The sequence below is a fragment of the Cricetulus griseus genome, chromosome 3 (genome assembly GCF_003668045.3).
Source record: "Cricetulus griseus strain 17A/GY chromosome 3, alternate assembly CriGri-PICRH-1.0, whole genome shotgun sequence".
NCBI lineage: Eukaryota > Metazoa > Chordata > Mammalia > Rodentia > Cricetidae > Cricetulus > Cricetulus griseus.
Window position 1 is genome coordinate 209,127,857 of NC_048596.1, and position 14,376 is coordinate 209,142,232.

The window sequence follows — 14,376 nt, forward strand, 5'->3', positions numbered from 1 at the left end:
TCGTTTTGGGCAGGTTGGTCAATGGTAGTCCTTCCTGTGATCTTTATCTTTTTGTGTATTGTATATTTTTACATGTTTGGATCTGTGTATTTACAGTTTTGTGATAGTGTTTGAGCTATTATTTCTTTTTTTTTTTCAACTTTTTTTTATTTGAATTAGAAACAGGATTGATTTACATGACAATCCCAGTTCCCTTCTCCCACCCGTCCTCCCCTACCACCACCCCCAACTAAAACCCTACCTATCACATATCCTTTCTGCTCCCCCTGGATGGTGAGGCCTTCCATAGGGTATCATCAAAGTCTATTGTATCCTTTGGGATAGGGCCTAGGCCCACCCCCATGTGTGTTGGCTCAGGGAGTATTCCTCTATATGGAATGGGCTCCCAAAGTCCACACCTACCCTAAGGATAAATACTGGGCTTCTACAGGAGGTCCCATAGATTTCCGAGGTTTCCTCCCAGAAACCCATGTTCGTGGGGTCTAGTTCAGTCCCATGCTGGTATTCCAGCTATCAGTCTGGGGAGCAAGAATTCCCTGATGTTCAGGTCAGCTGTTTCTGTGGGTTTCACCAGCCTCGTCTAGACCCCTGTTGAGCTATTATTTCTTAAGCATTCCTGTCTTTCCATCTCTCCTCTTCAGATATTGGAATGAGCTTCTGATTTTTTCCTATATCTCAGCTCATGATGCTTTGTATTTTCTGTGTTTTATTTTTATTTAACTCCACTTCTCAGTTTCATTTTGGGTAGTATCTATGCCTTAAGAATTGCTAATATATTCTTCCAATATGCCTAGTAAGCAATTAATTAACATGAGTAAGTACCCCATATTTCTAATACCTAGGTCACTTTTCCTTATTTTCTTCATTGTGGATCATATTTTATAGCTTTTTTTGCATGCTCAATAATTGTAATTAAGGAGAACGCAATAGAGATTCTCTTTTCTCCATTGTACCGTCAGGGCCCTGCCTCCTGCATTGTAGTTATCTAGCTCACTACTGTGGTTTCTTGTTTTTTTGAATCTTGTTGTTGTTGTTGTTGTTGTTGTTGTCATTTGTTTGTTTGTTTAAAGATTCATTTGTTTTTATTTTATGTGTGTGGGTTTTTTTGCCTGTGGTATGTCTGCATACCACTCACATGTCTGGTGCCTATATAGGCCAGAAAGGGGCATCCTCTCCTGTGGAACTGGAATTACAGACAGTTGTAAGCTTCCACACCCATGCTGGGAATCCCACCCAAACCCTCTGGAAGACCAACCAGTGCACTAAACCTCTGAGCCATCCCTCCATCCTCATTGAGATCTATTTTTAGGAACTAATTTCTGGTGTCTTTGAAAGATCTGATTATCTGTTTCATCCTTGTTTCTTATTGTTTTATATAGAAGGATAATTTTGGTCTCTGCTACTCTGTCCTGATAAAAAGTGAAAATTGTGCCTTTTAATTTTACCCAATTTCCTTTTTTTTTAAAGTGGAAAGTTTGTCAGTATTGAACTCAATGATATTACTTGGAAAAACATCTGTACTTAAAAGCTTATATACATAATGGTCAATATTTTTCCAAAGATCTTAATTTTTTTATTCAAAACAGTCACCATTCTATATCTGCATTTTATATCCTCAAAATAAGAATTGTAGCTCATGTGGTGGTACATGCCTTTAATTCCAACACTTGCAAGGCAGAGGCACGCATATCTCTGTGAGTTCAAGGCTGGCCTGGTATACATAAGTTCTGGACCAGCAATGGCTACATAGTGAAACTCTAGCTCAAAATAACAACAACAATACATTTTACATAGACAGCTGTCATATAGCCAAGACTGGCTTTGAATTCCTCATTCCCCTGCTTCCAGGCCCAAGTGCTAGGATTTACAGGCTTGTGTTACCATGCCTTGCTTCAAAAATATTTTTTAAGCTGCATCTATAGCTGAGAATTTTGCTCATACTTGGCAGAGTGAGGCAAGTACATTACTGTGAGTTCCAGGACAGACTGGGCTACAAAGTAAAACCTGTCTCAAACAAATACATTAACTGACTGTAACTGATTAAAGCTGCATCTATACAGAACATGTAGTGACTTGTTTATTTTCATTATTCCCTAGATAAGCAAAGTGACTATAATCTTTTGATATTGTGACTTGACTCTTTCATCTGCAAATGTGTTTGACCACATTCATAGCTAGGCCTCAGGTTGGATATACCCATATACAGGTGTCTATTTATATAGCATTTACATTGTACCCAAAGATTAGAGTAATTAAGAAATTGTTTAAAGTATGTAGGAGGATGTGTATGGATTATGTGCAAATAGCACACCAGAACTACTGACTTCTTATCTCTGAGGGGTTCCCAGCACCAATCCCCATGAATACTGAGTTACTGGTCAATGTATAAACAGCTTGGAAACTGCTTACTTGAAAAGGAAAACTTATAATTCCATAACCAAGTGCATTGCAAACATATTCGTGAATTTTCCACCATGCACTATCCTATATACTATAATACTGGCCTCTATCTTTTAGTATGATTATATCAGCATTTCTTATGCTCCTACATAGGATTCATACTCCTTTTACATTGGTGAGCCTATATTCTATCAAGTGACTGTATTAGACTTACATTATTCTTGCAGCTTATGATTTATATTTTAGTGTTTTAATTGTCAATATTTATAATTTATCTCAGTAATTATTGTTTAAAAATATATATGAAATGTATTTATCAGGCAGGACATTTTCAGAGACTCTTCACTTTGCTTAGGTCTTTATAACTGTGAGAGCAGAGGTACAGGTAGGCCCTCATACAACATCAGAGTTCCTTGCCCAAATCCAGTCCAATATATTTAGCAAAATACTATCCATAGAAAAATGAACAGTAAATACATAACATCAATTATTAATAGCTTAAGACCCATTTCTTACCACTCAGTTATAAATAGGGAAAATTTTTTCAAAAACTCTTATAATTCATATTTTAATGTATATTAACATAATATCTCAACTAGTTTCTAATTATTCTTTGTTCTTGAATATTTTAGGAAAGTTATTGTTCAAGTCACACACATCATAATGCGGAATTCTTCATTAGTACCACCAAAAGATCAAGGTAAGAAAAGCCATGCTGCAGAAGACGCCACTGTATACATTATCATATAGCAATTTTAGTTGGTATGTTTATGCCCCCACTCTCCAGTCATGAGGTGACACATTTCCTAGAATTAAAAGCAAAACCTCCAATTACATATAAAAGTTCATTTCCTTTGATAAATTAATCTAGTGGATTATGGATTCCCAGGTTGCCAGGACATTTTAAGGATCTGTCTCCTTTCCTAGGCTGAAAGGCCCCTAGAGCAAACTAACTCATTCCATGCAGAACTGAGAGGATAGCCCACCACTGCCAGTTAGCTGGAGGTAATAGATGTCACTGGTATTATGGATGTGAGTTCACTGGCAGAATGACCCAGGTATCTTAATAAGTATTGCCTTCATGCCTCATACATATTTATATTCATATGCACACAAGGACACACGTATGTAGAGAGATGATGTTTGCTTATATATTTACCTGTTTTGTCTCATGCCATTGAAAATGAAATCTGTAAGAAAAAAATTATTTCCCTTCATGAAGCCTACAAAAATATATACCATAATTTTTAAATTCATTTTTGAGATTATAAAATTGCATAATTTTCCCCTTCCCTTCTTCCTCCAAAGTCTTCCATATACCTCTCCTTGATCTCTTTCAAATTCATGGGCTCTTTTCTCATTAATTGTCCTTATATGCATATACGTATATATTCTTAAATATAACCTCAGTCGGTACGATATTATTGGTATGTGTGAATTGAGGCTTTATGTGATGTTTCTGGTCCCACTAGTCCTGCTGCCCTTCTCTGCTCCAAACAAACACACAGATTATATTAGTTATAAAGCTGTTGGCCATTGGCTTGGGTTTCATATTGGCTGTCTCTGACTTAATTATTAAGCCATTGTCTAATAATCTAAGTATTTCCATGTGGTCTTGGCTTACCAGGAATGCCAGACCTGCAACTCCTTTGCCTGCTACTTCTCCACAGAGAAGAGAAGAGTGGGGTTTCCTGATTGTCCCTGCTTATATTTCTGATTCTGCCCAGCTCTGTCACTTTCTGCCTTTCTGTAGAGACCTCCAGAACTCTATGGTTAGCTAGTGGCAGTTTCTGCCCAGCTACATCACTTCCTGGGATCACATGACGACTCCTCTCTACCTATACTTCCCAGAATCCTCCTTGTCTCCTAGTCCTTCCTATCATCCTGCCTGGCCAATCAGTGTTTTATTCATAAACCAATAAGATAAACATATATAATGAAGAACATTCCCCATCATTGAGGGCTGTCCATTTGGTGTTGGATAATTGGTCTGCTTTTCCATGGGGAAGACTATTTCTCCCACTTGGGCATGTCTAGTGCTTTGTCCTTGTTTAGCTCATGTTTGCATGGTCGTGTTGATGAGATTGTGTAACTTCTGACAATTACTAGGAAAGACACAGTCTCACAGCACACTCCTTTATACTTTAGTTCTTACATCTTACCACCCCCTCTTCTTGTACAGTATTCTATAATTCTTCTGCCATGTTACCTGAACCTTGGGTGCAGGAATGTTTTGTAGATGAATCCACTGGAACTGGGTTCCATAACTCTTGCATTTTGATTGACTGTAGTTTTCTGTAGTGGGCTTTGTCTAAGTTTCCTTGATGAGGAGTGAAGACTAAACTTATCTTTGAGTATTAAGACAAATATTTAGATTGATGCTAGAGATTTTACTGGTTTAATAAAGTAGTGGTTGTAGGTTCTACGATTTTACTAGCACTGAGTACTTAGCTAGTTCTCCAGTAACAGGCATGGTTTCCCTTGAGCAGATCTTAAGTCCAATTTGAGAACTGTTGATTACTGTCAAGGTATGTGTGCCACTACTGCACCCATAGGGTTATGTAACATGCTGGACATTGATGTGGTTTATACATGTCTTAGCTGTGTAGGACTATTGGTTGCTTCCCCCCTTTGGAAACTTGCATGATACCTTTTGGTACCATGAAATCTACTCCTTGGGGAGGAATCATTCTGGTCAGTTCCAGGTCAGAAGTCTCTGAGCCCTGTTTGGAAGTACACGGTGTCTTCAACAATCTAGAATTACCTTCTACCTCTAGGGGTGGCAACCAAGGGCAAAAGCAACTAGCTGGGTGTTTGAGGAATCTCTTGGATAGCCCTGGCTAACAACTCAAAAATAAGTGCATCTCATGTGTGGTATGGGTTTTTTGTTAGGTGGTCTTTAGCTCTTGAAGGGAGAATTGTCAGCCCAGATGAGTAAAGTTCATTTAAACTTCATATGTATATTTATAGAAAGAATAACATGTATTATAGATTTTTAAGTAAATAGTTAATAGTATGATTCCTTATGACTTATGTGATTCCTTGTTCCACAGACATCCTTGTTGTTTTTCTGACTCTATTAAGATGATCATGTGAGTTTTGTCTTTAAGTACATTTATTTAGTTTATTATATTTATAGACTTGTATATGTTGAAACATCCCTGAATTTCATTGATAAAACCAATTTGTCATGGTGTATAATCTTTTTGATATATGTCTGTATTCTTCTTGTAAGTATTTTTTATTTAGAAATGATCATTTTACATATCAATCCCCCCGTTGCCTCTCCCTCTCATCTTCCCATGTCCCTACCAACACCCTCCCAACCTACTCCCCCCACTGGCTCCCCTAGAATGGTGAGGCCTCCCATGGGGGATCATCAAAGTCTGTCACATCATTTGAGGGAGGGCCTAGGCCCTCCTCTGTGTATCTGGGCTGAAATAGTATCCCTTCATAGGGAATGGGCTCCCTAAGTCCATTTGTGCACTAAGGATAAACACTGCTTCCACTGTTATAGGACCCATAGACTGCCAAGGCCTCCTAAGTGGCACTCACATTCAGAGGGTTTAGCTCAGTTCAATGCTAGTTCCCCAGCTTTTTGACTGGGGTCCTTGTGCTCTAACTAGGTCAGGTCAGCTGGTTCTATAGGTTTCTCCAGCACGGTCTTGATTCCTTTGCTCATCCCTCCTCCCTCTATATAACTGGATTCCAGGAGTATGGCTCAGTGCTTAGCTATGGATCTCTGTTTCTACTTTTGTCAGCTACTGGATGAAGGCTCTAGGATGGCGTTTAAGGTAGTCATCATTCTCAGTATAGGGGAAAGGCATTTAAGGTAGCCTCTCCACTCTCCATTTAATGAGCCTCCCCCATATCAGCCTCAACCCACAGTCTTAGGCCTCTTTAGTCTCCCTTTCGCCCTCCTCAGAAATGAGCTGCCCAAATCTATCTTCACAGGTTCTCACTTTTCAGCCCACTGGCAGCCCTTAGACCTGCTACTCACTCCCATTCCACCATGGAACCTCATTTTCCATACTCCCACCCGTGGTCTAAACTAGTCATGTTTCTCTCTTTGCAGGAAGTTGCCAGAGTGGCTGGCTTGCCACGGTATAAGTCACCTACTCATTAAGCAAACACTCTCAAATATAAAAGGATTTGGGTCCTATACTGAAAATTCTTCCACCTTTATTAAAGAATTCCAATATATTATCCAATCTTACAACCTTACTTTTCATGGCATTTATATGATTCTCAACAACAATCTTCTCCCGGAGGAGCACAGGTGAGTCTGGGACCAGGCTAGAGCACTTGCAGATGAGGTCCAGACAACTTGGCTCCTGACCTGTCTCTGTAAGCCTGCCCTTAAAGCACTCCTTCTCTCAGAGTTTCTCTGACATTAAGGCCAAACTTAAACATGTAGAGAGGAAGCACCTAACTCCAAAGGCAAAAGTCTTAGCAGTGGCCATCAAGGTGTACCATGGGAGAGATGAAAAAGGCCTGAAAACAAAAATACCTGCTTCTAGCTAAGGTCTTTCAGCTGGCCATAGCAACTGCCTAGGCTCTCTTGCCTTCCACAACTCAAGGACTTCCAGATCCATGCCTCAAATGTAGTCAGGAGGGTCACTGGGCATGCCTGAGCCCTCACAAACCACATTGGACTGTCCAAGGTGACATCAAGGGGGACATTTGGCTGTTAGCTGCCCCTGTGTCACTCACAGTGTGAGGACATCAAGCACAGATTGCCCTCCAGTGGACCTCCTAGCTCTGATCATAGACAACTTAGGGGTCGGGGCTCCCTTGTATCTATATAAGTATGTCTTTCTTTAGTTTGGATAAGTTTTCTCCTGTAATCTTGTTGAAGATCTGGTCTATATCATTGACTTGGGATTCTTCTTCCTCATCTATGTTTATGATTTGATGGCTTATTTTTTCCTAATTTCCCACATTTTCTGTGTGTTCCTTTTTGTGTGTGTTTTTTATTTAATTTTTTATAATCCATTCTTATTTGATCTAGACCCTGTACTTTATCATTGAGGCCTATCTACCTTCTGCTTGATTTATTCTGTTTGTAAGACTTTCCTTTGAGTTTTCTACTTGAGTAATTTGGGCTTTTCAATTCCATCAAACAAATTATTTTTGTCCCTAAACCTTAGTTTCCAATTAGAAAGTCCAGGATTATCAAACATTCCTTTTTAACTTTAAAATGCTACAAGTCCTTGTGTTTCTAACCAGTGAACTTCATGCCTTGTAGCTCATGGAGAAATACAGCATGCCACTCCTCTTACCTCTTTCCTGCTTTGCCTGGCCTCAATTTTGTTTCTGTGCTGCTTTGGTTGCCAGCTTTGACATGGCCTCCAGATGGGCCTCCTGGAGATTCAGTATCCCTAGTAACTTCCTCCTTAGTCTTTGCTAAAGCCCCAAACCTGGAATTTGATAGAGAAAGAGGAATAACAGCTAAAACAAACAAACAAAACCATTAGTTAAGTGTGTAGTATGATGGCTACTCTACTACAGCTTTCCATCCTTTGTTTTTTTAGACCTCACAATAGGTTGGATGTAATCTTTATTTTAAAGGCTCAAGGAATGAAAAAACTTTGCCAACCAATAAGACACTGGTTTGAATCCAGATCTGTCACAACCCAAAGGTCACTGTTTGTCTTCATTGTCACCATATAAACATAAAAAATAGATTGCTAATAATCGTTGATCATCCCTTTTTTTCTGGTCAGTACTAAATTACAAATTTGAATTACTAAAATCATTTTAAATTAACAGAAACAGAAACTATATTATAGAAAATTACTCAAATAAAGAAGTAACTGAAGCCTAAAAGTTGCCCAGTTTTTTCGTTAACTTTACTTATTCATTCAAATGTTTTCTAATTAATACTAATATTCTAGCAAAGAAAAATACTAAATTCATTTGTAATTGTCTTGAAAACAGTTTGTATTCTTGTCTCTGAAAACAGTTTGTGTGAGATGAGACATTTTCTGGGCACTTGCCATTTATTAAGTAAATACTGATTGGAGTTAACAAACCAATGATGGCTAGTTATAAATATGAAAATTTTTAATTTCAGCTTTATAAACCTGCACACATTTCAATATGTAATTCATGAGATATCATTAGCAGAGTTGTGTACTTAAGGAAAGTATTCCATTATCATACTTTCACCTAAGGAAGTTCCTATTGAGAGCAGGTTCAGTGATGGCCCAGGTGGTTCTCACTAAGAATTGAGTCACATGCTCTGATGATAGAGTGAGTTAGATGGAGCTTGAGCTATTGGGCAGTACAGGAAATCAGGAGCAGTAGGGAAAGGGAGAGAGAAAACAAAAGAAAATACAAGTGCATTTAATTAGTTTTGGTTAACTCACACAGACACACACCATATTCCCTGACTGGTAGTCTGTGTGCTGGGAAGAGTTCACTCTGGTCACGCCCACTGAGGATTAAAGTCCACACTTTGGATAAGGCAGGGGGAACTTGGAGTTCTGTCTCGTTTACATCCAGTGGAGGCTATGTTTTACAGGAATGTCTAAGAACTGAGTCATTTGCCAAGTTCATGATTTGGTTTTGCTGTTTTCTAGGCAAGCTGACTGCAGGTAGAAAGTTCTTGCTCTATATGGTCTTGTCTGCCTTTCCGAACTCTGCCCTAATATTAGATTAACCTAAATCTGAATGCTGTTTCTACTCAATGAACATAGGTGGTGGATGTGAGAAAAGAGCAGATGCCCTGAGGCAGGCATTGTGTGTCTGGGTGGTCCCCTTCAGGACCACTGTGTTTAACTAAGCATGTGCTGTCCAGATACCATTTGTATACTGTCACACTGCAGAGCCACTGCCGTTACTTTCTTGTGAGTCCATATGTGAATTTTTTTTTCTTTTCTGATTTAGTAAACTACTTTAAGGCCCTAGGGAAATATAGTAGTTACTGCATGTGCATTTTGACCTGAGTTTAATCCCCATAACCCATGTAAAAAGAAGTTGGCTAAGGGAATGGAAGGATGGCTCAGTGGTTATGAGTACTTGCTGCTCTTTCAAAGCATTTGGTTCCGTTCCCAGCACCCACATAGTGGCTCACTACCATATATAACTCTAATTCCAGGAGATCTAACATCTCTTCCAACCTCCCAAGGGTACCAGTCATGCATGTGGTACATAGACATATATGCAGACAAGATACCCATACACATAATAATAAATACAATTTAAAAGAAAATAAGGTGAAACATGATTGGGGAAGATACCCAACATCAACCTCTGACCTACCCACACATACACACACCACCACCACCACAATCATAAATATTTTTTAAAATAATAGGTGGGGTGCCTCATACCTGTAATCTTGGCCCTTGGAAAGGTGAAAACAGGAAAATTACCATGAGTTTAAAGTAAGTTAGCTAGATAGTGAATTCCAGGGCAGCCTGGACTACAGAGTAAGTAGTAACATAAGTTATAGTGTTCTAATAAATAAGTAAAATAAAATATAGTGTGTGCTGTGGTAATATCAAAAGGGATGTTCTCATCTTCCCTACATTAATGACTGCATACATCTTACAGACATAAACAATTTGATATTTGTGAGTATGGCATTTTAGAACTAAAATAAGAAACACTTGGGTAATTAGTCAATATTTGACTCTTAAAATTTGAACATAAAAGATGTTACTCATCTTGAATTGTTTATAGAATCCTGATGAATTCTCTGTCCTTGGCAGAGTTAAAAATCCACCAGCATGAAATAGTCTCTCAGATGTCTACTAAATTGTGTTATAGATGCTCAAGTCCCCAAACAGGTTTGTAAATTATAGCAGACTTTGTGAAAATGTTTCAATCTTTGTTTTTTAATGAAAAACCAAACTGGATAGAGTTCTAAGGTCAATGGAAACAAACACCCTTTCAACAAATATTTACTGCCTTCAGAGAGGCAGTGAGCAAGGAGTAAAGAACAAAACTGTAGTCGGCTCAGCTCTTCTGTCTGTGCTTTTTAGGAGCCCCAGCTGCCATCCAGCATGAGTTCAACTTTGTGAGGGTTTTGCCTAAGAGCCATTGATTGCCTCATTATCTACTATACATTTTTTAAAACATGCTACAATTTTTTTTTCTTAGCTAGTCCTCTCTAGGATTTTTACCTCCTGCCTCCTCTTTCCCTCTGTTCTCTGTCCAGTGAACAAAAATGAAGCATTCCACTAAGTCCACTCTTCCGTGCTCTGTGACCCTGCCTAACAACAATCCTCAGCAGGAGCAGCATAAACATGGCTGGTGATGGATATGTGAGGGGAGATACAGGCAGTAGGCTGGTGTTTGCAGTCCAGTACTCTGAAGTCTCTAGAACACTGCACTAACCAACACTGAACCACCACCCTTTGTAGATAAGGAGTTAACTTTCTGTGGGCCTCTGTCACACCAATCAATATATAATGTTGTTTTTCAGGTTCCGGTGTAAAGATGCTTACTTTAGTTACAGTTGATTCATCAACACCAAACTCACAGAGCCAGCAGAATAATGTGTGCTGGATCAAAGGTTTCTCTGTCATTCATACTTTCTTCATAAGGCACACTACAGCTTTGCTGTGTTTAGGAACAAAAGGCAGTGCTTCAGCACTGTGCTTGAGAGTCATTCTAAATAGTGACTCACCAAGAAAAAAAATACAAAATACAAAAACCATGGAGCTAAATAGACCATGAAAAGAACTCTTATTTATAGCATGAAAACTGAAACATGAAGGCAGAGCGTCACCTTGCCTGACCTCAGCTGTGTACAGTGAGTGTCGTGTGGCTCAGATTTTTCCATGCTCTGCACATGTTTGTGAATGAGCAGGAAAATGCCATGAGCATTGGATTTGGAGTTACAAATAAATTTTACCATGTGGGAAAATTTGTTAATACAAAATCTTTAACAAAAACTAACTGTTTATAAATGTTCCGTGTGAATTCCTTTACAACACAATAGAAATATTAAGATAATTTACAGAATAAAACTTACTTAGACAAGGGAAGAGGGGTCAGAGGGTAAAGTACATAAGGACCTGAGTTGAATCCTAAGAATCCATGTATAAAAGGGAGACCAGGAGTGGTGATATTCGATTGTAATCCCAGCATTGGGGAAATGGAGTGGCTCACACTCACCAGCAGCCAATGAGAGACCCTGAGACCCTGTTTCAAAAAAGGTGGATAAAAAAAATTATATTAAAAAAGGTGTATGGTGCCTCTGACACACACACACACACACACACACACACACACACACACACACACACACACACACCACACACCACCACCACCACCACCACCACCACCACCACCACCACCACCACCACCACCACCACCACCTTGTACAAACACAAGTTATTTTGGATAACAATTCAAGTATAATGACTGAAGGTTGGGACATTTAAATTGCAAGTTAGTAAAGTAGATCTTGCATCTGTAACAGCAACCACAACACTTACTGTAGCTTAGTGAAAGCTTTAAAGAAAACTATTCTAAGTGCTCCAGCTTTCCTGCCCTTGCATCCACTAGTGGCAGTTAACGCTGCTTTGTGACCTGATTTCCTTGGGTGGTGGGGAAAGGGATCGTTTTTATGCACTACCAATATTTTGTTTGTAAAGATGTGAAATTCATATGGAAACATTTTGATCCTAACAAATGGTCTAAGTGTTGCTCTTAGACCTTTGTGCCACTTTATGCTACCGACCAAATACAAATGACACTCTCAAGCTGGTTTTAGTTAACTGTTTAATGTTGGAAATCAAGACTTTCCAGTGCAATAACTTCTGCAAAACACTGCTGTACATTATCAGTATGTTATTGTGTTGACAGAAGGACAAATGGGAAACATACACACCTAGTTTTATATTCTTGTACAGCCATGTGGAAATGACCTAGGTGGCCTGAAAGAATGGAGCAGACCATAGCAGGAAGCTTATTTTATTTGGGGATAAAATATTAGATTTTAAAATATTCTTTTGAGTAAATTCATTATGAGGACTCTTATTGAAGTACCTATATTAAAAATCGGGATTTTGAGCAGACAGTTTACTTGGGCATGCATGCATTAATGTCAGTGTGGCAGCTTGGCAGCATAGTCTCCAGGAATTCCAATTAACCATGTAAATATATTTCATAGCATCACATCTCACTTTGTCAGAACCCCTGCTGCTTTCTATCATTATCATAAATGCAAGTGCAAATAGCAGTTATGTATTCTGATAGAAAGCAGTTGGAGACATTTCACTGTGGGACACAACACTTTGAGATTGTGTACATCTGTTCAAATAATGTATCCAGCCCTGGTGACATGAACACAAGGATGGAAACATCTGCCCTTGAGACCATTTGCTATATAGCAGATGCCTGCATCTTTATTTATGCAGATGGTTGGTGTGATGAGTTGAGCAGGGATAAAAGCCAAGTAGTTTGACATGGGTATTTAGGTTGTTAGTAAGCCAAGAATATAAGATGGGCATTTTTGTTTTAAAAGTATAATACTGATAGGACTAGAGACTTGCAGATCTGGTAGTGCTTTTAATAGAGTTACATACTGTTCTTGTTTTCAAATTAATTGACATCAAAATCCTAAAGATATCCAGCATATGTTAGAAAGTACTACTCAGGTTAAGGTCTAGCTCAGTGGTAGAATTCTGTGTTTGCCTAGTGTGCTTAATGTCCTGAGTTTGATGCTGGTTGCTACAAAGACAGAAAGGGATTCATGATTGTTTGGGTTTTGATAAACTAGTTTAAAATAATTTGAATGCATTCCTGTTTTTTTAATGCTTTAGAAACTGCTCTATTTTTTGGAAAGGCTAAGACTATCAAAAGAATCATGAGATTTTTTTTTAATCTGGGGGAAAACATAAATGTCATGAAATTAAAAACAATTTATCAGATATTCCTTGGATATCCATTCAAATTAGGTAATATAAGTTTCTGAAGAATTACATGTTAATACAATTTTTGCTGAGCATTTTATTTGTTCTAACTTTGCCAATTTCTGATATTTTAATTGTACTTACCTAGATGAATTTCTGTTAGTGTCAGAACCTTTTCTATTTCTCTGCCATGTTATATTCTTCAGGAAACAAAGGTAATGGGGATGAAAACTTAACTGAAAAGGCAAAACACTTCCAGACTTCATCACCCATCCCCTTTACACATTGATTATAGAATCTCAGAAGAGTCTATATGTCACTCACCTACTTCAGCATTTTCAAGCTTCAGGACCCCTTTAGAAGTTATTGAAGACTTTCTTGCCCAGTCCACCCACTCGTGGAGCCCTGCTCTTTGGAAACTCACCTCCCCACTCAGAGAGGGCCCTGTTAGGGCCACAGGAGGCCCCAGTCTCAGACCTAATGAGCACTCAGCACATGGCCCTGCTGATGAGCTTACACAGCATTGGTGTAGGTATATCTTCTTATACTTCCCATATTAATGATTAGAAGCCTGAACTATGTACTTGTCAATTCAGAATAGCTCATTGCATCTTAACATAAATGAAATGAACTTTATTTTCCAAATAAAGCCCCTTGCAAGAAGATAGGAATCCATCTATTGCAGTATTTCTGAAATCTGTGTTCACTGAAAAACTCCTGTGTGTGTGTGTGTGTGTGTGTGTGTGTGTGTGTGTGTGTGTGTGTGTGTGCGCGCGCGCATGTGCGCGCGCGCACGCATGTAGAAACAAGAAGCTCTCACATGTTCCCAACCAGGAGATGAAGCATGTTCACATCATCAAAGGAGAATAAAGACATGGATTGGGGAGAAGCCAGACAGAATTCAAAGAAAAAGGAACCCAAAGTTCCCAGAGTGTTCAAATCTGAGTGACTTCGTTCCCTGCACTAGCTCTCAAAGAATCTGATCTAGGGCACGTTCAGGGTAGTACGGCCATATATGCAGGCAGAATGTGACTAGTTGTAGCTCAGAGCCTGTAGATGTTTGTTCACACAGGCAGCCTGACAATTCTCAGCAAATGATACTCCA

General features: G+C 38.9%; 1 protein-coding gene across 19 annotated transcripts in view; it reads left to right on the plus strand.

Annotated features, from left to right (window-relative positions):
* The window catches only part of Znf438 (zinc finger protein 438), a 133,127-nt gene that overhangs the window by 94,952 nt on the left and 23,799 nt on the right, over positions 1-14,376 (plus strand). For 16 of the 19 annotated variants that reach the window (XR_003483332.2, XR_003483331.2, XM_027405461.2 and 13 more), the window contains one exon: positions 3,033-3,100. Coding sequence is in view for 14 of the 19 variants with exons in the window: in XM_027405461.2 (XP_027261262.1) it covers positions 3,064-3,100 (37 nt within the window). In the remaining 5 variants the exon portion in view is untranslated. Of the gene's footprint in view, positions 1-3,032; positions 3,101-5,453; positions 5,493-6,475; positions 6,680-14,376 lie in introns of all 19 variants that reach the window. The other 3 variants (XM_035442775.1, XM_035442776.1, XM_035442774.1) reach the window with 3 other exon arrangements.